The 25,205-nt window shown below is 27.8% G+C and overlaps 6 protein-coding genes and 1 non-coding gene across 11 annotated transcripts; 4 read left to right on the top strand and 3 right to left on the bottom strand.

The window, feature by feature from the left end:
* Positions 1 to 927: 927 nt before the first annotated feature.
* On the bottom strand, positions 928 to 6,594 carry LOC124952561 (E3 ubiquitin-protein ligase KCMF1-like). Its single transcript, XM_047502624.1, has 8 exons — positions 6,349 to 6,594; positions 5,150 to 5,317; positions 4,778 to 4,917; positions 4,472 to 4,668; positions 3,688 to 3,880; positions 2,676 to 2,887; positions 2,154 to 2,604; positions 928 to 1,893 (listed from the first exon to the last, which is right to left on the bottom strand). Exons 1-8 carry the CDS (start codon positions 6,362 to 6,364, stop codon positions 1,699 to 1,701), a joined length of 1,572 nt encoding a protein of 523 aa, XP_047358580.1. The 5' UTR covers positions 6,365 to 6,594; the 3' UTR covers positions 928 to 1,698.
* Positions 6,595 to 7,194: 600 nt separating this feature from the next.
* LOC124952565 (dihydropteridine reductase) lies at positions 7,195 to 9,991 on the top strand. The gene is made up of 5 exons (XM_047502630.1): positions 7,195 to 7,387; positions 8,963 to 9,046; positions 9,131 to 9,377; positions 9,458 to 9,650; positions 9,734 to 9,991. The coding sequence occupies exons 1-5, from the start codon at positions 7,298 to 7,300 to the stop codon at positions 9,831 to 9,833; spliced, it is 714 nt and encodes a 237-aa protein (XP_047358586.1). The 5' UTR covers positions 7,195 to 7,297; the 3' UTR covers positions 9,834 to 9,991.
* A 405-nt stretch (positions 9,992 to 10,396) lies between these two features.
* Trnak-uuu lies at positions 10,397 to 10,469 on the top strand. The gene has a single exon. It is a non-coding gene; the product is annotated as a tRNA-Lys (tRNA).
* Positions 10,470 to 11,285: 816 nt separating this feature from the next.
* LOC124952568 (ATP synthase subunit e, mitochondrial-like) lies at positions 11,286 to 12,542 on the bottom strand. The gene is made up of 3 exons (XM_047502633.1): positions 12,384 to 12,542; positions 11,656 to 11,812; positions 11,286 to 11,409 (listed from the first exon to the last, which is right to left on the bottom strand). Exons 1-3 carry the CDS (start codon positions 12,438 to 12,440, stop codon positions 11,369 to 11,371), a joined length of 255 nt encoding a protein of 84 aa, XP_047358589.1. The 5' UTR covers positions 12,441 to 12,542; the 3' UTR covers positions 11,286 to 11,368.
* Positions 12,543 to 12,752: 210 nt separating this feature from the next.
* On the top strand, positions 12,753 to 16,037 carry LOC124952557 (another transcription unit protein). Of its 2 annotated transcripts, XM_047502619.1 has the most exons (7): positions 12,753 to 13,202; positions 13,470 to 14,078; positions 14,150 to 14,520; positions 14,601 to 15,188; positions 15,276 to 15,477; positions 15,566 to 15,746; positions 15,895 to 16,037. In XM_047502619.1, exons 1-6 carry the CDS (start codon positions 13,157 to 13,159, stop codon positions 15,736 to 15,738), a joined length of 1,989 nt encoding a protein of 662 aa, XP_047358575.1. In that variant the 5' UTR covers positions 12,753 to 13,156; the 3' UTR covers positions 15,739 to 15,746; positions 15,895 to 16,037. The 2 variants fall into 2 exon arrangements, with proteins under 2 accessions (XP_047358575.1, XP_047358574.1); XM_047502618.1 differs by lacking the exon at positions 15,895 to 16,037 and having other exon boundaries at positions 12,754 to 13,202; positions 15,566 to 15,808.
* Positions 16,038 to 16,089: 52 nt separating this feature from the next.
* Positions 16,090 to 23,817, top strand: LOC124952559 (glycerol-3-phosphate acyltransferase 3). Of its 4 annotated transcripts, none has more exons than XR_007101944.1 (10): positions 16,090 to 16,311; positions 18,913 to 19,200; positions 19,330 to 19,470; positions 19,576 to 19,710; positions 20,134 to 20,248; positions 20,637 to 20,938; positions 21,158 to 21,273; positions 21,357 to 21,503; positions 21,643 to 21,851; positions 21,940 to 23,817. XR_007101944.1 is itself a non-coding variant. In XM_047502622.1 (10 exons), exons 1-10 carry the CDS (start codon positions 16,090 to 16,092, stop codon positions 22,025 to 22,027), a joined length of 1,665 nt encoding a protein of 554 aa, XP_047358578.1. In that variant the 3' UTR covers positions 22,028 to 23,817. The 4 variants fall into 4 exon arrangements, 3 of the variants coding, with proteins under 3 accessions (XP_047358578.1, XP_047358577.1, XP_047358579.1); XM_047502622.1 differs by lacking the exon at positions 20,134 to 20,248 and adding an exon at positions 20,514 to 20,535 and having other exon boundaries at positions 21,357 to 21,498; XM_047502621.1 differs by having other exon boundaries at positions 21,357 to 21,498.
* Positions 23,689 to 25,196, bottom strand: LOC124952567 (39S ribosomal protein L43, mitochondrial). Its single transcript, XM_047502632.1, has 4 exons — positions 24,955 to 25,196; positions 24,666 to 24,772; positions 24,404 to 24,609; positions 23,689 to 24,311 (listed from the first exon to the last, which is right to left on the bottom strand). The coding sequence occupies exons 1-4, from the start codon at positions 25,089 to 25,091 to the stop codon at positions 24,177 to 24,179; spliced, it is 585 nt and encodes a 194-aa protein (XP_047358588.1). The 5' UTR covers positions 25,092 to 25,196; the 3' UTR covers positions 23,689 to 24,176.
* Between the last annotated feature and the right edge of the window lie 9 nt (positions 25,197 to 25,205).

Raw genomic sequence — 25,205 nt, 5'->3', positions numbered from 1 at the left:
AAAGCAATAAATTATTGCCTCTATTTCGTTTTACGCCCTTGGCTCCGACATAACACACGCGTACAAACAGTACTATTATCGTTACTATTCTTAATTATCATTATCATTATTATCATTATGATGTATAGCTTAAAATGGAGTGATTAAAATTTCAAGGACAAGGGCATGCTTTAAGGAAGGAGGGTCGATATTGACACAACGATTGTATGTACTTACGTAATACTATGATTCGACAAATGAATGAAAAATATGTTGACTACTTAAAATCTTCCTTATTATACTTCTGATATATACATACACACGTGTTTTATATTTATAAATATATATATATATATATATATATATATATATATATTTATTTATAAATAAATATATATATATATATATATATATATATATATATATATAGATATAAATATATATATAATATATATATACATATACAAAACACGTGCATTTGTGTTAGATACCGATTTAATTTTTAATTGCAATATCTTTCAAAATTCATTTATAATAATCTCAATTTGATATTGAATAACTTTTAAATTGACGAAAAGATTTTAAGCTTTTTCATTAATTTTTCTTTTTTTTTTTTTTTTAATGGGCTGGTCAATGAAACTCAACCTTGATTCTATTAGAAACATCATCAACCTATTTTTACAGGCCTCCTAACTCTCACAAACATAAATTTTAATTAATTTTTATTAGCGATAACACACGTTATATGGAAAATTTAATCGATTGTAACTTAATTAACAATTTATCCAAATACATTGTGTGTGTTTTGTATTGAAAACTATAATTTCATTGAAACCTAAATTAATTTATTTCAAGTTTACAGTAAGACGTAACAGTAAATTTAAACATATAGTTAGTATTAAAAATCGCAAAAGAAATAGTGTATAACTAAATGAACAACCTAATATATGAAGTGATTAGTATATTAATATTGACACAAATTCTTTCTCGTTACAGATAAATTACGTAAGGAGAAAGGAGCGGAAAATGATAAATTAAAAAATTAGTATCATGGACCAACCCAGGCATATTGATTATAAATATTTTATAAATATACTGTATCTTTTTGAGTAAATATTAGGTAACATATTACTACTCGAAAAAAAGTCAATCGTGTTTAATTGACCCAAAAATGATTTTTGCTGCTTTATAAGAAGCAATGAAATAATATGACACGCATCGTATTATAATTTGAAACCGATCGGATACCAAATATTCTTCCGCTGATGTCTTCAAGATTCATTATTTCATTATTTATGAAACCGTTAAACATATACTGTTGTTGCTTTTAAAAAGCGATCCATTAATTTGGATTAAATTCGATTATCGATAAACTCATGTGGTTTAAAAGAACGTGGCAAGACTCGCTGTAATCAAAACAAAATTAAACAAAGGAATCATATTCCGAACATAACTGCAAAAAGTTATATACATTTTCTGCATACAACAATGAAATTAGCCCTTGCCCTTGTTCCATGTCACATAATGGCAAAAGGTAACGAGATTAGAGTTTGGAAAATAGAAGGGCAAAGAGGATCAGGAGAGGACATTTGAATAATTATTAATATATAATATTATAATAATAATAACAATAATGATGAGGTGTTCTAAACAGTGCTAGGACTAGTGCTAGAGGGTCCTGTGAGGAATCAGGGTGGATGGGTATAGGCTAAGGAGGGGTTAGTGCGGGGGTGGAGGTTCCGTAGATTGGTTTCTTCCATCTACAGCCCTAACTGGCTTTCTACGTGAAGGACCTGTAACACCAACCGGACCCACTCCACCTCTCAGGTATGCAGGTGCCGGGCTTGCTATGGGTTCTCTGATGGTCCCAGTACCAGTATTCCTAATTGGTGGAGGCAGTGGCTGCTGCAGTACCTATTTAATAACATTATTATCTCAAATTCGTATTATAAATTCAGTCAAATATCGAAAGTAAATTAGTAACATTGTTGGATCTTCTCAATGTTTTCTTATATTCATTTTAGTAATCAGACATTTACAACTACAATATATTCTTCTAATCATAAATACATAATGTTTACATTAATAATCTTTCTTTCATTTGTAGACAAATAAAATATTTTTAGAAATCAAACTGCAGAAATAAACTTTGCAGAAATTTAAGGAGGACTCACCAGTGGTTGGGGTAATACACTATGCATCAACGTTTGAACCATAGGTGGATTCTGCGACGTGATACTATTAGAATTTGTAGATAATCCTTGATTTTGCAGACCTGCTCCTACGCTACCGGTTGCAGCTTGGACAATATGTGATTGCTGCTGTTGCTGCACAGGCGGTGGCGTTACATGTTTACTTGATGTTTGATCTCGTTTTGTTTCTTGAGTTACATTTAATTTTTTCGTGGGAATCGTGGAAGCATTTGCATTTGGTGTTTCAGGACTTGTCGTGGCAGTAGTTGCACTTGATATTGGTGTCTGTGCAATGGACAATTGTTGTTGTAGCAAATCTGGCAATGTTTGCGAAAGTGTCCCGAGAATAAGTTCACGTACGAAGAGGCTTCTGTTTGCACTCTCGCGTTCAACATTTTGCAATTGTGAATCGGACAAAGTAGTTGTAATGCATCTATACAAATTAAATAAATATATTAAATTAGGAAAGTATGATATAAGAAGAAAGTAATTTATGGCAATTACCTAGGCAACAGAAACATTGAGCTCTGTGAGTTGGTAGATGAAACAATAGATGAGTTGGCCACATTGGTTGCATTGTTATTACTACTTGTACTGTTTGCCACTACACTTGCCATAGTAGTAGAGTGACCACCACTTGTACCACCTCCTCCACTAACTGAACCAATAACCTGTGTCTGTCTCCTGGGCAACCGTTCCAACTGTTGCCTAGCAGCCTAAAATATACATACGAAATTAACATAAAAGATATTATTATTAATAATTATTACTAAAATAAAGCAACTAATGTTATATATTTTATATTTAATTTATCAATCTTAATATATTTTTTACGCGGTAAAAATCTCTCCGTTTACGCACTCAAAAGATATATTTCTCTTGTATGTGTGGAAATGTTTTTCTTATTCATTGAATTTATTATATATCAGTTAGCTACAAATTATTATGCGATTCCACTAATTACGTTATTCTGATTGAATCGTAGTGAGCGTATTAATCGTGTTCGCATAAATGATAATAAATATGCTTTACAATTCAGTATTTTTTGCAAATAAATGCATGAAATAAATATTTGTATTACTTATAAGTAGCTTTTCTAGCTTTTCTCTTAACACTTTCTCTAAACACTTCGTTCAGCCAGAACTTATCGGTGGGCATCACATAAATATTACTTCGTGTCAATTTTAAACGGTATTGTACAAATGATTTGATAATCATCATAAATTTGATGTTCATCTACATTAAGATTAAGATTACATGATAAAATTTCGATAAATACATTACAATAACACTATGAACGATTATACGAAAAGCAGTTGCATCTATGCGAGAGACCCGACGATTAGCGATAATTTTTTAGCGAAATTTGCGACCGACAAAATGTTAATTATTTTTTATTTATTTTATTTCACTTACTGCGTTCGTATAGTAAGAACTCATTATTAACGAGCACTCAGCGTGAAAAGAAACCACTAGAGAAAAATCAAAAGACGGATACGTATAGTAATGTACGTACTCTAACTTGTTGCCGTTCCAACTGTAACTGCATTTGCAACTGCTGTAGTTGAGACGGTGCCGAAGAATTTTGTCCTGTACCACCACCACTTCGACGAACCCCCGACAATTGCGATAACAATTCTGCGATTGGATCTATACCCTCTCGACTACTGGGACTTAATCCTCCAGACGAACTGAAATGCATGTTGGACCTGCAGGTCCAATGACACTCCAATGAACATTATCTAAGGTAAGATGGTAATGAACCTTAATGTGAGCACAGTATTAACTCTTAGCGGTCAAGGTCCGGGATATTCCTGGCCAGGTACTTTTACCGTTACGATTTTATGACGGGGAAAATCCCGGCAGGACACTTTCACCTTTACAGTCGTATTCTGAAATATTTTCTGTAAGGTACTTTTACTGTTTATTGTTGTTTTAGAATTAAACCCTACCCAGTTTATCTATTGTATTGCAACAACATTCTTATATTCTATGCCATTGAAATATAAATAAAAGATAAACTTAGGATCTTTAATCCATAGGAATAGGATTTTCACATAACAATCATTTAAGTGTTGAGAAAGCGGAAATAATTCCGTACAATAGTATACCCATGCTACAAAATATTACGACCGTAAAAAGTTAATACTAATATATTTCATAAAAAAATTATACTGATGGAAAAAAATATGATGTATGAAGATATTGTTCCTTTGTTCATGAATCCTAAACGTAAAAAATAATTTAGCGATTGTATAAATCATCCCTTCTTATTATTATACACTAATACTTTTGTATACCTGCGTGGACGTTGCCCTCCTACACCTCTGGATGGGTGTGGTATTCGTCTGACTCCATGTCGACTTGAAGCTGGCTCGTCCAGAAGAGAAATGAGATCTCTTGGTCCACTACGATGTTCCAAAGTCAAATGACCAGCAAAATCATCTGTTACATTATTGGGATCCCCACCTGGTAAAGCTGCGCAAACTGGACAAACCTAAGACAGAATTAAAGAGCAATGATATTAAAAAATAGTTTGAAGAAATAGTTCCTAAAGTACAAAATATTATTATTAACATAATCAGTGTTTCATAGAATATACGCACAACTTCAAATGAAGTGTCTGGATGATCCGCAGCAACATGTTCTTGCAAAGTAGCTTCAGTAAAACCCATTCTTGTGCAATAAGGACAAGTTAAAGATTGAGGTTGTTCTACACTGACACCTTCTCCACCATAATACAATTCTGTAAAATAATTATTTTGTTATATATAAAATTTAAGAAAATCTTTCTCTCTGTCCCTCTCCCTCTCTCTCCTCTCTCTCTCCCTCTCCTCTCTTTCTCCCTCTCCCTCTCTCTCTCTCTCTCTCTCTCTCTCTCTCTCTCTCTCTCTCTCTCTCTCTCTCTCTCTCTTAATATTTTTATAAAAATTACTAAATATAGAATGATACAAAAATATGAAAAACCAGTCACTAACCAAAATCAGATCTAGTGAGAATACACTGCATAGGATGATCAGTAAGGTGGCGTGTAGTACTGGCACCACCCTCATAGCAGCTGGCACATAAATCATAATCGTAGCATACGAGGCACTTGTATCTGCGACCCCTAAAATTACCCTTTAAGCAGGAGTCACAGCTTACCCCTATAATAAGATACAGAAAATATTAATAATATTTTTGCTGTCTTATATTTAATAAGGGAAAATATTAAAATAGTAAAAAATATAAAATGGAAACATGCAAATACGTATTTAAATCCTGATTATGCAATTCCTTTTTCAAACTCTTATCCTTTTCTGTATCATAATATACTATAAAAAGTAAACAGGTATATATATACATACATGATGTATAAATGACATGATAATATCAATGTTATTTATATATCATGCATGTGTATACTTATACATGACCATCTTGTTATGCAAAAAGTTATTACGTTCCAAATTATCAAATTAAAAGCATCAAAATAAAGATCTTATTCAAAGTCATTATCTACAAAAACTATTCACGAACATAAATATATACGTAGATAAATAAATTATTTAATACATTTGTACATTTGTAATAAACATTGTCATTGTAATGCAATTAACAAGATCATTACTAAAATTACTCTAAGTTGCTGTTAATTGATAAAAGATAGATCTAATTTATACATAGTTCTAAAAGAACAAGAAAAGATTTCAATATGTTCAAGTACAGTAAAATTATCTGTCTTCAAGAGAGGGGGGTGAGCGGAGGGAGAAAAGAGACTAAGGAAACTGATCTGAAAGCAATCAGCTGGTAATACATCCTGACAACTCATCATATATCATTTATCATCAATTTACAGTCGTCTTACATTGAAGAGCATCGAGAATATTTGTCACATTATAAAATTCTAGCTAATTGCTGAAAAAGACGAATCTAAATTCGAGTGAATTTTTGCTCACTGCTGCCATCTGGCTCTGACATTAGGACGATCCGTCTTGAGCTCAAAGGGAAACGTTTCTGAGAAACATGTAGCATAAAAAAATCATCTAATTTTCTTTACAATCAGCATAGATTCATCATAAAAATGTATTATGCCCTCATATATCTTAAATTCTTTTCCATCATTATTACGATAGACTGGATGCACGAGGAGGACCAAGCTGACTTGCTAGTCAGAAGGCAGCACACACGTACATACCTTCATGTCGACTCATTTTCCGTTTAAAATTTCATATACGTCGACAGCGCGGGGTTTCGCGATCGCACGATTTATAAAACACGATCACCGGTCGCCACTACGTCAGCTCGCTACGTCGCTCGGTTCGGTGAATGCGACGAGGAAAACATCAATCGTCAAACAAAAATTTTTCGTTAGAATTTCCAGCGTAAAACCTAACCCAACTAGGCTACCGTGACGTCACACTAGACCTACGCTCCCGGAGAACATTGCGGGCACGGCCTCTCTTTCCGCACATGCGGTGTTGCCACGATTTCTAAGAAAAGTGCGGGAAAAGTACAATTTGCTACAACAATATCATCTCCAAAAACAATAATTACATATATTTATAATATTTTATAGACTTCTTTTCAATAATATTATTACGTATTATTAAAACTGTATATTTATAATCATATCATTTGACTTTATAACTTTTTAAATTACCGATAGTGGTTTCATTGTAAAAATCAACCAATCGTATTAGAGAATTTTATAAACTTTATTTAAATGATTTTGATATGAAAATTATATATATGTACATATATATATACAACACTACACATATACATATAATAAATCTCACAATTATAACAAAATTTAAACTATAATTATAATAAATTAAACTTCTTATTAATTAAAAGAATAATTACATTATCATTCATATTATTTTGGCTTATTATTATAACAACTAAAATGATGCTTCGTGTCTGCCTTTACGAAGTTACACCAATATAATGTAATTCCAAATTATCTTTTCGAACGGTCATCTAGTATTTTATTCAATGTCGAGAACCGGCAATCTAGCAATCCTTTCACGACATTTTCCGAAAGTCAGCTCGTTCCTATTCGTATTCTTTCGTAGTCGATCGCTGATTCCCGGATCATTCTTGCAAATCAAAAAAAAGAGTTTAGGCACATTTTGTGAACAATGGCAGCGGCATTAGGACGTGTTATAATTTACGGTGGTAACGGAGCCCTGGGTTCTGCTTGTGTTTCCCAATTCAAATCAAAAAATTGGGTAAGCATATAAATATTTATATATAATGTTATAATTAAAGAAAAAATTTTATCGAAGTAAGGATAAGTTTATCGAACATGACATTTCGAATAAATTTAAATAAAAGATAAACGCTGTATTAATATTATCTTATACTTTTTTATAAAAATAATTTGACGTATAGATTTTAATCTATAAAACACGTATTAATTTTACAAGTATTTTATTTTTAATGATACAAAGTATTAAATAAAATCTTGATTTAAATCTGTTTATTAATAAGAAGAAAATTTCGCGTGAAATTTGAAGAATACTTTCTATTAGCGTATTTAAATAATACTGTAGAAAGTAATAGAAAAATAATACTTTAGAAAGTAAAGTGTATAAGTATTCGTCATTTTGTTTTTTTTATAAACTACGTACTGTAGACGTAACATAGGACGTATAAAATGTCTAGTGAGATGAAAGTTGCGCAAGGACACGGAAAACCATGTTAAGGATAACCTCATAAAAACTAATACGCATCTGATTATAACAAAAAATAGTGTTGTACAATATCTTAATAAAAAACTTTCAGAAGCAAATAAAACAAATCGCAAGGTTTTATTTAAAATTTTGTGAAAAGGATATCTTTTGATGAATTATGCTTTCAGCAAATAAACAATATCCAAAAAACACTTGTGAAATAAATAATCAGCCTTTTATTATTTATTTGGACTGAAAATTTATTTTCCAAGCTTAAAATCATCTGAAGTAAACTTCAAAAATTCTTTTATTCTATACTATCATTTTCTCACTGATTGAAACATATATCGATAAGTGCGCAACACGTAAGCGTGGATTAGCTTATAGATCGGAACAGGACCTTCCATGTAACGTATATGTATGAGACAGCATATTTTCCATATGTTTTATACTATATATACATATATATAAAATATGTTTATATATATATATTATATATATTATATATATATAAACATATTTTAAAAAGAGAAAAAGATAATAGATAGATTAAAATAAGATAAATTAAAATCATTTTTTTTCGTGATCTCATTGTTGTTTACATAGAGAAAGAGGAGGAAAGGAGGAAAGAGAGAGATTAAAATTTTTTTTATTTCATTTATTTCTTGATATTTTATCTATTAATTTTCTTATTATATATTATATCAATATTCTTCTTCTAATTAATTAAAATCAATCACTCGTGCCGATTCAGACCTTTCGTCCTCGAATTATATATATATATATATATATATATATATTAAATATATATATATATATATATAATATTATATATATATATATTAATATTATATTATTATAATATTATATATATATATATATATATATATATATATTATATTTTGCTTGATATATAATAATTTTATAAAATAATATAGTATAAATAATTTTATAAATTATTAATTATAAATTGTTAAGATAAAATAGATTAAAATAAGAAAGATTAAAATCATTTTTTTTCGTGATCTCATTGTTGTTTACATATTTCAAAGAGCCTTGATTGCCTTTATAAAATGTTATTTAATTTAATAAATATTACAATATGTAATAAATAATGATAAACCATTTCAGTGGGTTGGATCTATTGATATGAAACCCAATGAAACTGCAGATGCTAATATTGTTGTGAATGGTAATAGAAACTGGCAGGATCAGGTAACTATTGAATTTAATTTTTATTTCACTATTACTTATTTATATGAAATAGTGATATTAATATAATTTATTTCTATATACTAGGAATCTGATATCTTATCAGAAATAAAAGATATTTTGAAAGAAGATAAAGTAGATGGAGTGATTTGTGTAGCAGGTGGATGGGCTGGAGGAAATGTTTCAAGCTCAAATTTTATCAAAAATAGTGATCTTACGTGGAAACAAAGTGTTTGGAGTTCAACTATTGCAGCAAGTATTGCCTCTCATTATTTGAAACAAGGAGGATTTCTTGCATTGACTGGTGCTAAAGTTGCATTAGAAGGAACACCAGGTCTTTTTGAATCTCATTAAATAATATTTACTATTATACTTTTGTGATGACCTAGAGATTCTTATTGCTTGATTATTTAGATATGATTGGTTATGGAATGGCTAAGGCAGCAGTCCATCAATTGACCAAATCTTTAGCTTCCATGGGTAGTGGTCTTCCTCATGGTTCTATTGTTGCTACTATCTTACCTGTTATTTTGGATACTCCATTGAATAGAAAGTGGATGCCTAAAGCTGATACAAGTACATGGACACCTCTTGAATTTATATCAGAGTAAATATAACATATATATTTTATTATTATTAACATAGAATTATATAATATATATTTATATAACGTATTTATATTATCAATAGCTTGTTTTGGAAATGGTCTCAAAATCAAGACCGTCCCTCCAATGGTAGTCTTGTTCAATTGATTACCAAAAACCATGAGACAACATTGATAACAGTTTAAAAATGGAAATGAAACTCTGAAGATGATAAAAGATTAATGGGAATAACAATTTCTAACAGCATTTATGATAATAAATAATTACTTACTATAAAAAACATACTCTATGTCTCTAAATAAATTCTGTGAATATGCAAATATATTGTTAACATTATCTGTTATATTAATATTTTATTTAACTTATACATATTTTTATTCCAATATCCATTCCACAATAATGCAATTGCTGGACTTGTAAAAACATATTATTTTACATAATTATTGTTGTTGTAATATACTTTATATGATTCAAATTTTACATATAATATAATTATATAAACAATTTATCGTTTATTGTAAATATTTTTAAAATATATTAAATAAATACTATAATTGTATTATTCTCTCTTTCACTGATTTGTAAGATATTAATTTTAATAATACAGAAATAAATATTATTCTGTAAAGATATTCAATTTTGATATGTTGTATGTTGTTGACGTGTTATATTGTTACTGTAGAATAGAAATATTATTATATCGATATATGAAAAGTATATGTGTATATTTCGTAGAACTAATATAAGTGCCTGGATAGCTCAGTCGGTAGAGCATCAGACTTTTAATCTGAGGGTCCAGGGTTCGAGTCCCTGTTCGGGCGGTTTTTTTTTTTTCTTACTTCCTAGATTTCTTTTGGTAAAATTAAGCTTTTATTTTCATAATCATTACGCTCTGTAATTAATTTAATGGAATCTAAATTATTTCTAGTTTTGCATATATATTGTTTTTTGGTTATGAAAGTTTAAATAACATCTAATAAAACAATTGAAAGCTCGATAAATATTATTTTATTATTGCGCATTTGGACAGATAAAATTAGATAGGTATTGTACTATATATGACGAAAATGTTTTGATGATTTGAAATTACCAATATATGTAAAAAAACGCAAATATTTTGTGTTTATTTAATATTTTCTATATAAATTTTCAATTACAAAGCACTTTAGTTTTTAATTGTATGATAATCATTAAAACAGATTTCTTTGTATAACTTGCAAACATTTTGCAAACGAACAAAAGTTTTGTTACTTTTTTTATACATTTTGTAAACTAAAAATAAGCATACTTTCTGGTATGAAATAGATCTTAAGAAAAGAAAAACTTCATTTACTAATAGTAAGATTTTCTTAAATAAATCTTTATCTATTTTGAAATAAAGAAATTGCACACAGATTGTAACTTAAAACCAAATAATTATCACAATGTAATATTTTAGAAAATTCTATAAAAACTGATATTAAAATACAAATATAATTTTATTTATAAATAAAAAATTAATTAAGTACTTTTTATCATAAGAAAAACCATTTCTTCGCAATTATTGAGTAAATGTCGCACCTATTAAAAGATTTTTTATATTTATATTTTAATGTACTAATTAATATAGTTTAATAGGCAATAGATAGGTCCTAATATGAATATTATAGTATTTTATTATTATTATTTACATATAGGTAATCTCCATTAATAATGCACTAGTAAGTTTATATAGAATAACTTAGTTTATTTTAAAAAGATCTGCTAACATCTTTTGTTCCTCTGAAACAAGAAAGATGGACAGGATTAATACATAAACGTTTCAAGTATACATTATGCATATAATATAGGCTATAAAAAATTCTGAAACATCACAATATTGATTTTATGAAAAAAAATGAGAACAGTTGTGAGATATATAGATGAATCATTATATACTATTATACATTATTACATGCTACTATATACAATTATATATTATTTTATAATGTCAATCAATTATTTTTTAGAAATATGAATAAAAATTACCTTCTAATCGAATCTTCTTTTCAAGTGCTTCTTTTGCTTCTCGTGCTGGTCTTTCTCTTTCTTCTTTTTCTCTTCGAGCAGCTTCTATATTACCAAATCTACGTTGGAAAAATGCTCCATATAAAATTCCCATGGTAAGTAACGTCCATCGTGAAAACTGAATATAACAAAATTCACAGATATTAAAACTCTTTTTTAATTAAATATATACTAGGTTATATGTATATAGAAAAATTGTCAAAAAAATCCAGACAAGGTTAAGATCACAGGTTAAGAGTACAATAATTCCTTTAATCTATACATTTTTTTTATATAATTATTTCATTAAAAAATTTCAGATTATGCTTATTTTTTCTTTTTTTTTTTTTTCTTTATTCATTCCTATGAAATTTTAAATACAGATATCAATTAAAAGGAATTAATAAAATCAATTTTGTGTAGAACTACCAAAGATTAAATCATTACAGGTTAGAAAAACAAATGACAAAAGAACTTCGAAGAAACGTTAAACAATTAAATGTAAATTTAAAATAACAATTAATTGTTGTCCAATTTTCTATTTAGCATACATTAAAAGTTATATAATAAAATCAAATTTTGGATGGAAGTAAATTTTTTTTATAAATATATAATCAAAAAATAGATTGCAATATTTTTCTACATTAAGATATATTTATTAACCACATAAATATATATTAACAGAGCATATTAAAATCATTCCCATGTACCTTTATTAAAGGTGATACTCGAACGGGTCTTGGATTAAGTTCAGCTGAGACCGACATTTTGTTAGTGATGTCTATCTTACGACGTCTTAATACTATCCTCAAATATTTCCTGTTCTCATCAGCAAGTAAATATACGTAATATTCTACATTCTTTTGGAACCATGAAAGTATCCAATGCTTTTAGATTGAAACATAAAGGAAGCACGACATTAGAAATTTCCTAGATTTCAACTCGACAACAATGCCATCGTTACTAGGCACCACAATCGAATTACAATGGACTTGGTTTGTCCACTTTAATTTTCCATTTAATTGTAAGTTTATTGCTAGTAGATAAGTTTTCTTAGTGCTCGTGTTTAATTATTCATTAGTTTGTTATATTTTTATTACAAAATTGTTATATCTTGTTAAATAAATATACAAAAACGAATTAAGATTGTTCTCAATGAAATATTGATATTCTTAATCACGTGATCATAACACGTTTTAACACACGCATTACAAGTAAAACTAATAGAAGATGAAAACCCTACATTTCTCAGCGTGAGGACAAACAGTAAATGTTCTTGTACATTATTGTTACATGTTATTTAATTTCATTTTATGAACAGTTTATAAACAAATTTACATTAAATATTAACAATATTTTGTTAAAATGAAATATAAAAAAGATGGTTGATTGAAGGTTCTAATATATAATACTGTCAATCTTATCATGATTTTTTCTATTTAGAGATTTAATAGTTTGGTTATAGTGCGTTTATTTATTAAATATGTCGCCAATACAGGAAAGTTTAAGAGATTCGAGCGGAGATTCTGGTACGTATTTCAATCTTAAAATTTTTCTAGAATCATCTTTATTGACACTATCTTTCTTAACATAGATTACTTTAGTATATTTGCATAATAAAATTTACATAGTTTATTTTTATTGACAAATAAAATATATGTTTACAAGAACCTTTAATATAAATAAATATGTTTTAAACGATATATTTTAAATAAATGTTTTCTTTTTTAATTTACTAAAATTAAATAATACTGTATGATTAACATCACTAAATTAATTTTAAATTATTGTTATAGGTTCAGATTCTGATAATGCTTCTGTTTCATCAAGATCAAGTGTAAAATCAACTAGATCAGATGCGAGTAGGAGATCAGATGAAAGTAGAAGGTCAGATGTAAGCAGGAGATCGGATGGAAGTAGAAAATCAGATGCAAGTAGAAAGTCAAATGCAAGTAGAAAATCAGATGTAAGTGTAAAATCAGATGCAAGTAAAAGATCAGATAGAAGCAGAAGATCAGATGACAGCAGAAAATCAGATGAAAGTAGAAAGTCAGATGGAAGCAGAAAGTCAGATGGAAGCAGAAAGTCAGATGGAAGCAGAAAGTCAGATGGAAGCAGAAAGTCAGATGGAAGCAGAAAGTCAGATGGAAGTAGAAAATCAGATGGAAGCAGAAAGTCAGATGAAAGCAGAAAGTCAGATGAAAGCAGAAAGTCAGATGGAAGTAGAAAATCAGATGGAAGCAGAAAGTCAGATGGAAGTAGAAAATCAGAAGAAAGTAGAAGGTCAGAAGAAAGTAGAAAGTCAGATGAAGAAAATGAGTCAAAGGTATTAGATTCAAGAAAATCTCAAACTCCTAAGGAAGATAGAAGTGATAATGAATCTGAAAAATCTTTTATTGCAGCTGGTCAGTAAAATTTATTTATGTGAAATATATTTGTTTCTATTTATCCTATTAATTTATATTTCTTATTTTAGGTAATGAAGAAAGTGCTAAATCTGACGATAGTGATTTAGAAGAATCTAAAAAGCGCAAAACTAGTGATTCAGAAGAAACAAAAAATATTAAAAAGCATAGAGCTATAATAGGTTCAGACTCTGATAATGAAGATACAGAAAAAGATAAAGAAGATAGTGTAGCTCCAACAGCAGATGCTTTATTTGGTGATGCAAGTGATATTAGTACTGATGATGAGAAAGAAAAAAAGGAAACTGAAGATAAAGAAAAACGTGAAAGTCGAAGTAGAAGTCGAAGTAAAAGCCGAAGTAGAAGTAGAAGTAGAAGTCTTAGCAGAGGAAGATCTGATAGCGGTGGGGAAGGACCAAGTCATCAACCTGTTATTGAAGATGTATAATCATAAACTTACTTCATTAAATATATTCTATTTCATTTTTATTCTGACAGATATTCTACACATTCTTATTGTAGGATGAGAAAGATAAAGAAGATGAGCCAGAACCACCACCAGAAACTAGGATTGATGTGGAAATTCCAAAAATATCTACAGATTTAGGAAGAGAAATACATTTTGTCAAGCTTCCTAACTTCTTATCTGTAGAAACTAGACCATTTGACCATGATACTTATGAAGATGAAATCGATGAGGAAGAAACTTTAGATGAAGAAGGTAGAGCTCGATTAAAACTCAAAGTTGAAAATACAATAAGATGGAAAGAAGTATTTGATGAGGATGGAAGAGTTGCGCATGAGAGTAATGCTAGGTTTGTTAAATGGTCAGATGGCAGTATGTCATTGCATTTGGGATCTGAAATATTCGATGTATATAAACAGCCGTTACAGGGTGATCATAATCACCTTTACATACGACAAGGTACTGGTTTACAAGGACAAGCAGTGTTCAGGACAAAATTAACTTTCCGTCCTCATTCGACCGAGTCCTTTACACATAGAAAAATGACAATGTCTTTAGCGGATAGATCACAAAAAACATCTGGTATTAAAGTTCTTTCTCAAGTGGGAATGAATCCAGATCAAAATAGATATGAAATGATAAAGGTTGGAGTGATATACTTTTACTTTAATTTTAGTTATTTTACCATTAGTTTTTGATAAAAATAATAAATATTTGTTTACGAATTTCAGAAAGAAGAAGAGAAATTGAGAATGGCTATGCGCGTTCAGAGTAAAACGAAAAAATCTGCTAGTGGAGGTCGAAGCACAGGAAGAGCTTCTACTGGATATGGTGTCGATGCTTATCACGATGACGCTTCAGAAGATGAAGGAGCTATTTCTCTTGCAGCTATAAAAAATAAATATAAAAAGGGTGCTGCTGCTACTGCTAAAGGTATATATATTAGTATATTATACTATATTACAATGTTTTTTTTTTTTTTTTTGTAATATTTATAATAATTTCATTCTTTTGTTTTCAGCTGCATCGAATATTTATTCTTCGGATGAAGAAGGTTCGGACTTCGAAACTTTGAGACCAAAGAAAAATATAAAAGGAAAAGTACTTAAAGATTCTGACGAAGAATCTAACTCTGAAAGTGCTTCAGCAAGCGGTGGGGAGGATGATAATCAAGCTGATAATACTAGCGATTAAATAATTTTGTAATTATTGGCAAATAATAAAATAACGTTATGTACACACATGTACATTTTATAAATATGAATCTTGTGCGAATTGTTGATACGTTATTTATAGAACATTTTTTTAACTTGTTAAATAAATTTAAAATCTTTATTTTTATTGTTTTAGAGCTTCCAGAATTTTCTTTCTATTATCATTAAAATATTAAAAATGATAGATAAGATTGATATTAAAACATTGATGATCATTGGTAAGTACTTCTAATCTGTACTCGATAGATGGAGCAGTGTTCTCTTTTAAAAGGAAGCTGTCTAACTTTGAAGGTTTACAATCTAGAGTATTGACTTCCTTTTTAACGGTTTAATGTACGAAGGTAAGGTATGCGAAACTTTAACTCTCGACAGTGCTCGACAGTGCTCGACAGTTAGCAAAATGGCGTTCCCGTGGGTGGTGATTTCATTCGCGTTTTCTTTGCTATTAACGCCATTCCTTATGTTTTTACTTGCTATTATATTTCTGGCATCCATTGGTAAATCACTCGGTGTTCGCAGATTATACGTAAAACTATTATTAGCACTTTTTGAGGTAAGTCAACTAATAAAAATAGAGGAATCATGTTTTAAATAGTTAGTTTCTTTCATGAGCCAATTTAAATCTAAGCTTGACTAAGTTTCTATCTATTTTTATGTGAATAATATCAATGGATCAGTATTAATTAAAGAAACTGATTTTGTTGTATCATGCAATTTTTTTCTGATAAAGGTTATGTTTGTTTCATTGTTTCTCGTGATTCTTCAAGCATCAAATTATGATAAACGTATGGAAATGGTTTTTTTTTCTTTTATAACCTTGAATTGAGAAATAAATTTAATGATACGTTTCCATGATGATGTTGTATATTTTAAAGTGATTTTAGAAAGATATAGTCTTATTTAACTTAAAAATAAGTATATCATTTATATGTTTCTCTCGATCAAAAGCATTCCAATAATGTATTAATGTTAAAATGCCAAAATATATCTTATGAAAATGCATGAATATATTGATATTCAAGTTTTCATTAATAGCTAAATTTATCAAGTCTGCATCATGCTATCAGGAGTTAATATTATTTGAAATATCGCGCTTTTTATATGATAAGATATAGTATATTTATTAATTAAATGATTACAATGAATATTATAAACTGTTTAATTATGGCGAGGCGAACAGTTAGACCGATGAAATAAAATTTGAAAATCGATGTTAATTCGAAGTAAATCCACGTTTCAGTGATATTGCTGTGCATCTAACAAGCCTCGTTTTATTTTTTTTTGTTAACTTATGATTTTTCGCGTTTAATTAATATGGATTGTAAAAATACATTATGTACAATCACCTCCCGAAATATGATTTCGATTGCATATGTAAACATAATTTAATTTTTTTGTTCTTTCGTAGATGATTTTGAAAGAAACTTTTCTAAAAAAATCTCTGAGATCGAAAATATCGAAAAATTTAAGACGTAAAATAAATTGATCGTGATTATTAAAATAATAATATATCAGAGTAAAACATAAAATATTGCTATTTCTAATCATAAAAGAGACGTTTTTTATTATCTTAGTAATTATCACTTATCAGCGCTACCTGTTCGTTCTGTACAGTTAGTTCTTAAATTATACGTTATATATAGAAATTTTTTAATCGTATTTATATTGCATACTTAAAAATATATAAGAATATTTTACATATTCTAATACTTTACAATTTCGATTTGATGTCTCTTATGAAATCACATTACATGATCCAACCATTGATAAGTTACTGCTCATTTATAATGTTAGACTTCGGCTTCTTGAGAATGTAATTATCTTGACTATCTTATACTATTCTCTCCTATATGTTTTATATGTAAAAATACAAAAAGGACGTAAAAAATAAAAATGTAAAATTATTCGTTGTCAGTTTTATTTTAATAACGAATAACTTTTGTCTTATTTAAATTCTATTTCTATTCACATTTGAAGAAATATTAATGTGTGTGTGTGTGTGTGTGTTTAAAAACACAAATATACGCGTTGATAGAAATACGACAAAATAAATGCTTATTCAAAACGAAGAAATTATGTAAAAATTTCGTAAGTGTTGTGAAACACGTAAAAGAAATATGTAATTAACACGTTGCCGCAAATGACGGCTATAGTCGTCTGATTTTTGGCGATATGTAGGCAAATAACGGGTATAGCCGTCTTGCGCTGACCCTCAATTTCATATGGCAGTCATAAACAATTGAAAAAAAATGTGTTTCTGAGCACGATCGTTAAATTAGAAGTGTGCGGCGACGTGTTAAAAAACAAATAATATAAAAATGAGGACGTTTTTAAGCGGAAACGAACTGTATTTTATCAATTATCTCTTTTCTTCTTCTATTTGTTTCTTTCTAAAATATAATGAAATAATATTTTAAAGACAGATCATAAAAGAAAAAAAGTAGCGATAATCGTTGGTTCAAGGCTTATTTTTTTTAATCTCTGGATAAGTATTATGCTTATCGATCAAGTCTTTCTGAGAAGAAAATTGGAAACGATCTTTAAGAAAGATGTGGTTATTTTTCTTTGATCTCTTTGTTTATGAAAGATGATATATTGTTTAAATTAAATTTCATTCATTACCATAAAATATTATTTTTGATTTATGCTTTATTGTAAAATCATATGTATTATATGATTACTTATTCGTACTTGTACGTAATGAACAAAGGTTACTTCAATATAACGGTAATCAGTCTGTGGATTTATAACCATTCTAAATAGATATAGCTTACGGACCAATGTCGAAAAGTGATTCTGCTTTGATATCAAATCATGTAGAGATCGATGCAGATAAATGATTTTGTCTTTTAAAAGGAAAATGAATGAAAAACAAATTAAATTAAATTAAATTAAATTAAATTAAATTAAATTAAATTAAAACAAAATAAAATAAAATAAAAATATAAAATCTTTTTCTAAATAGTAATTTAATATTTTTTTATGCGATATAAATCAATATTTTTTTAATTATTAATATTTCTTTATCATTATAATATTTATTCGTTATTAGATATTATTATCTTTTTTGTTTCTCACATTTTATTTTTATGTCATTATTTGATATAATAAATATAAGGAAATTTGATGGATTTATTACTGTAATTGATTACAGTATGGTAGGCAGAATATAGAAAAAGAAAGAAATAAAAATAATGTCTTAGAAGAAGAGGAGGAGCATGAATCTATTGCGAGAAATACACAACAAAAATTAAACAAACATTCCATGGACAAGGAATTTCAAATACAAAATGGAATTATGAGTAATAATCAAGTCATAGCTAGATCAACAGATTTGATTTTATTACCTGAGCCAGAGATGCAAAATAATAAGAATCATATAGATGAACATACAAATGAGAAAATTGAGGAAATTTCAAAGGATATAGATAGCAATAAGGAGGTACATTGCTTTTTTAAGTATTATGTTTACAAGTGCGAAAATCAATTAGAACAATTATAAAATTAAATTAAAAATTAAGAGTTGTAATATCTAACATAAGAAAATTTGTTTATATGTGTATTCCTTTAGAATACTCTTATACGACGTAATTCTTTTGAAACGCTCAAAAAAGGATTTGAACCAGCTGTTTGCTTAGATTACATCAGGGCTGGAGTAGAGGCCATTATTGAAGATGAAGTAACTTCACGTTTTGAAGCAGAAGAACTAAAGGTAAAAATATTTATTTTGTATATTTTCCCTTACCTATAGAAAATGTAAAATGATGATCTTATATTTATTACTTATTGCTTTTTTATTATTTTCTTATATTTACAGAATTGGAATCTTCTCACACGAACAAATAGGCATTATGAATTTATATCTTGGAAATTAACAGTAATATGGATGTTTGGATTTTTTATGCGATATTGTTTTCTTCTACCTTTGAGAATATTCATCTGTTGTATAGGAGTAAGTTCAATGAATTTTATATTTTTATTCCTTATATATATTTAAGATAGCATAAAACAAGTATACATTTCAGAAAATTGGTCAAAATACTGTATTTTCCTTTAATATAAGTACTATTATCACTATTATTACAGGTATGAAAAATGATGATATCTCAATTATGTATAATTTTATATAATGAGGTTAACTTTCTACATCATTTTATTATAGATCAAGTATTAAATTGTTATAACAGTGTTAAATTTACACAATTCCATTTATATAATTTTTGTATGTTTTTACTACGTATCAAAAACTGAACTTCACTAATAATGAAGTTTCTTAGGTACTGTACTTTGTCCTCGCAACATATTTAGTTGGATTCTTGCCAAACAAATTTATGAAATGTTGGGCAAATAACCAGACATTTCTTATTACATTTAGATTCATATTTCGATTTGGATACACATCCCAGAAAACAAACCAGAAACTAGATGTAGTTACTTACACCTTCATTATCGACGTTTGTATCTTATACATACAAACAAGTTTAGAATTGGTAATATATAATAATTGAATATATCGATTTGCAAGCTTAAGAATAAATACATAGTAAATATAATAATATAATCCAGTAAATATATCTATATTGTCATTAAATATTTTTTTATAAGTTGTGGATATAAAATTATTGCTTTTTGCTTATAATTTATACATACAACATATTTTTATTATTATATACATCATAATAATTAATAATTACTATTTATAAATTTGTTGTTGCATATTTAGCATAATCATTATTGTTTTACATATTGTTCAAGTTGACTACTAGAGATTCTATTTGTGAGTACAATCTTTTAAAGATATTTCTCATTTACTTTGTCAAAGACATTACAAATTCGTAAGTGTTACAGGTAACAGTATCCTGTAACTTTGCTTTACAGGTAGTATCTACACAGCAACTATTCAGAGGGATTCGTCGTTTCTCAGGTGCAAAGCTTGTGGTTTACAGGTGATGTGGCTGACAATGTGCACAGCAGTAGTGGGCTACATTCCAGAGGGTAGCTTCAAACGATGGCTGAACTACAAAGTCTCCATAATGTGCTTTGCTGTATTATCCAGTGCTTTGTCTTCAGTCATTACTTACCATCATCCAGAAAATCGACCAGTCAGAGGCATATGTGTAGCTAATCACACATCTCCTATTGATGTACTTATACTTATGTGTGATAATTGTTATTCTTTGGTATGTTTTATCGAATAGTATATAATTATGATATATTTATTATATATTTACTATATATTTATCTAATATGTATACTAAGTTAACATTATTCAGAGAGAGACAACAAATAATTTTTTTGTAACATATTTTCTATACTTACTTTGACAATTGATTTTTTCACAATATCATGATCAATTATTATTATGTAATTACTTTGTTTAATAATTAATTCAATTATAGATAGGTCAGAGGCATGGTGGATTCTTGGGGATTTTACAAAGAGCACTTGCTCGTGCTTCTCCACATATATGGTTTGAACGTTCTGAAGTTAAAGATAGAGAAGCAGTTGCAAGAAGGTAAAACAATGATATAGGTTAATTAATTTTTATAATTCTTATTATAATCTAGTAAATTAATTGTTATATTACATTATATTTAGATTAAAAGAACACGTATCAGATCCCACAAATCCACCGATATTGATTTTTCCTGAAGGAACTTGTATCAATAATACGTCTGTTATGCAGTTTAAAAAGGGTAGTTTTGAAGTAGGTGGTGTTATCTACCCTGTTGCAATCAAGGTAATGTGTGTATATATTATTTTTAATAATTTATGTCATATATTTACATACATATATGTATATGTATATGTATATATATATATGGGTGCACTCATAAACATTTCTGAAAATTTTAAATATTTTTATTATGGATTTTTTATATAGTACGATCCACGATTTGGTGACGCGTTTTGGAATAGTAGCCGTTACTCAATGTTACAGTACTTGTATATGATGATGTCTAGTTGGGCTATAGTTTGTGAAGTTTGGTATTTACCTCCAATGTACAGAAACGAAGGAGAGAGTGCCATTGATTTTGCAAATAGAGTAAAATCAGTTATAGCAAGACAAGGCGGACTTGTTGATTTACAATGGTAAACTAAAATTAAAAAACGAATTAATATTCCTATGATAAAATTATTATAGGTCAGACATAAATATATTTTTTTATTTTATTATTAGGGACGGTCAACTTAAAAGAATGAAACCAAAGAAAGAATGGAGGGAGAAACAACAAGAAGAATTCAGTAAACGCCTTAAAGTTGAATAAACATACATTCCTTCTAGTCACATCATTTTTTGCATAGCACGTGATACTTCATTGAATCAGATATTTTTTGTCTGCATTGTTGTTTCACCTATTTGTGTCATCTTTATAAATATTTATAACATTGTGCGCGTAATTAACGTTGTAATCCAACTTATTTGTATCTTCAAATATGGAACATTGCACTTTGATTTATTGTATCAGATATGATATGTATATTATCATCTCAGCATTTTGTTATCAGGGTATCAGTATCTCCAGGATTTCTTGATACATAATCTTCAATTACATCTTTTCTAAATATAAGTTCGAAATAATCTTTGTAATTAAATGTTCAACATTTTTATTTTTTCACTGAGTAAAACCCATTAATATATAATATTTATTTTCAATATATAATTTTCGAAGACAGTAATAATTACATTTTTATTGCAAATATATTTTTTATGATAAATAAAGCGTAAAAATATTTTCTTATAATGGAAGTATTTTATATGTTCAGTAAGCAACCTTATAAAAATAGATTATAATTTTAAAAGTGCAAGAACCATATTTGTAAGTTTTAGGCATTGTAATTTTATTTATATTTTATGAAAATTGTAGTATTGTTTTACTTGTGCGAGTGTACGTTTTAATTTTCAAAAAACTACTACATATATATGTATTTGTGCAGACACATACATACATATATATATTTTTATAATAGTAATTATTCTATTGTTTTGATACAATTTGAATTCAAAAGCAATTCAACAAATAATTTAACATATAAAATATTAATCCAATCACATTTTAATAATAATTTAATATTATGTGGAAATAATAGAGAAAAATATTTCTTTATTCTCTGTTGTTTTCTTAAAAATGAATAAAGAATATTGTTTTTATTACATTACTTGACTATTTCAATATTGTTTGTGTGACAACATATAAGAATGTAAAATACAATTTATCTATCATATTTCCATTACTAAAATTGTTATTGAACATTAGTGCTTTCTATTTTATTGAAATAGTAAATACGCGTATAAGTTAAAATTTCTTTACTTTATAAACGTATATGTTTAAGATATTTATCAAATTTGACAAATTAATTTCATGATAAAATTTACAGATATTAAAATTTTTATAATTACTAGTCAGCAAATATTTTTTATACAAATGGCAGCACAACAATCATAACTTTTACACAGGAATTTAGAAATTATACTGTTATGTAAAACAATTTCTTTTTCTAATTATAACATACATTTAACTATATTAATAATTTGTATAACCTGTGTAGTAACAAAAACACATTATTGTATAATATTTCATACTTATAGAAGATGAAATTTAAACGAAATAAGATTCATTATTTCTACATATATATTTTAAAATTAAGAAAGTAAATTATCTTTAATAGGAAAGTTTGATTTAGAAAGATCAGTTTCTTGTTTAACAGAATAATTACATTCTGTAATCAGATTAATCTCCATGTATATTTATTTATTCTATGATGGCTTTTTATATATTTATTCTTTTAGAAATGACATTTTTAATGTATACAACACTATTCAAGTTTTATATAAAAAGTGTCAAAATATATTTTTGTAGAAGTAAAATATATAAGTAGTTATAATATTAAAAGTTTCATGTAGATATGTGTCTATTCGAAGAGATAATCACATGTCTAATTGAAATTTTATTTTATAAAACCACTAAAAATAGATACATCTATTTGTATCAGATTATGTATGTATCTTTGTGCTTAGAACAAAAAACTTTCACAGAATATATTACTTTTTATGATATTTTCTCTGCGTTCGACTTTGTACTTTACATTTTATATAAATTTATCAAATCTATTTGAATAAATAAATTACAAGCATGTTAAAAAAATATGTACAATTACAAATGATAACAAAATTTAAAAAATGTAGACAAGTTGGTTTAATTGTTTACTGCCATTGGAATTTTTTATATTAAAAGTTATTTCTGAAATATGATGCATTAATAAACCAACGAATTTAAAAACTGTGTTTATCGTGTTTTATAAATCCAATAAAGAAGTTATAGAATACTTATTTCTTCCAATAATTTATATACATGTATTTAAATTTTCATCACATCCAACATTGTTATCCTACATTATTTAATTTTATGTTTCACATTAAGCAGATCCCTCTGAAGTGTTTCTTTGGTTTTCAGTTTCTTGTTCTTGTTCACATCTTTTCTGAGCTTTATATAATTCAATTAATTGTTCAGTAGCAGTTGGTTCGGTTTTAATAGCTGAGCCAATTTCCTTCTGTAATAACAATATATCCAAGTCTTAAATATATGTACAGTGAAATAAACATTTTTTTTGAAGTTGAAGTATAAACTTTTTACTATATTTACATTAGGAAACTGTACTAAATTATGGCTTGGATCTTTAAATGTAAAAGGTGTCCATGGTCCTTGAATTGAAGGAAATTCTGTGTGCCATAATTTTCTTAAACGCAGTTTTGTACCATCATGAAATTGAGTGCGTAACAATTCCATCCACTTTACAATGTCTTCTCTACTATAGTTGCTAACATTCATCCATTGTTTTTCTCCATTTACTATAAAAGATACAATATTTATTGTATTTATAACATGTATGAAGTGATATACTTACAATATTCTGCAGTTATTACTGGTGTTCTGTGTCGTCTTGGTTTCACATAGACAACAATGCCAGAGTTTTTGCTTGCATAGTCTACTAAATCGTGTTCCAAAAAGTCTCTGAATAAAATGTAATACATCGCTTTTACATATATGTAATTATTCAATAATCTCAATATTTTTTTTTCATAATCAACAATATAATAAATAACTTTATAATAAATTTGTTATATTTTCTCTTGATCTTTAAAAATAAATTCATTCTAAAACTTATATAAAAAAGGGAAGTAATTATAACCTACCTCATTCCTTTACTTGTACCATGATTTTTACAGAACTTTAATGTCACTCTCTGTAACTGACATACATAACGCCCAATTCCAAGTCCTAAAGGAGCTCGCGGGAATCCAGATTTAAGAAATAATACTTTATTTGACATTCTGATTTAATTCAAATAATTCGATCCTATATAAAAAAACAAGAATCTTTGCTGGTTCCACACCGTATAGTAAATCGAACTGCGTAAAGCATGCAGCGCATAGATAGTAAGAGA

The sequence above is a fragment of the Vespa velutina genome, chromosome 10 (assembly GCF_912470025.1).
Source record: "Vespa velutina chromosome 10, iVesVel2.1, whole genome shotgun sequence".
Taxonomy (NCBI): domain Eukaryota; kingdom Metazoa; phylum Arthropoda; class Insecta; order Hymenoptera; family Vespidae; genus Vespa; species Vespa velutina.
Note: the sequence above shows the minus strand (reverse complement) of the source record. Positions and strands in the feature narration are given on the sequence as shown.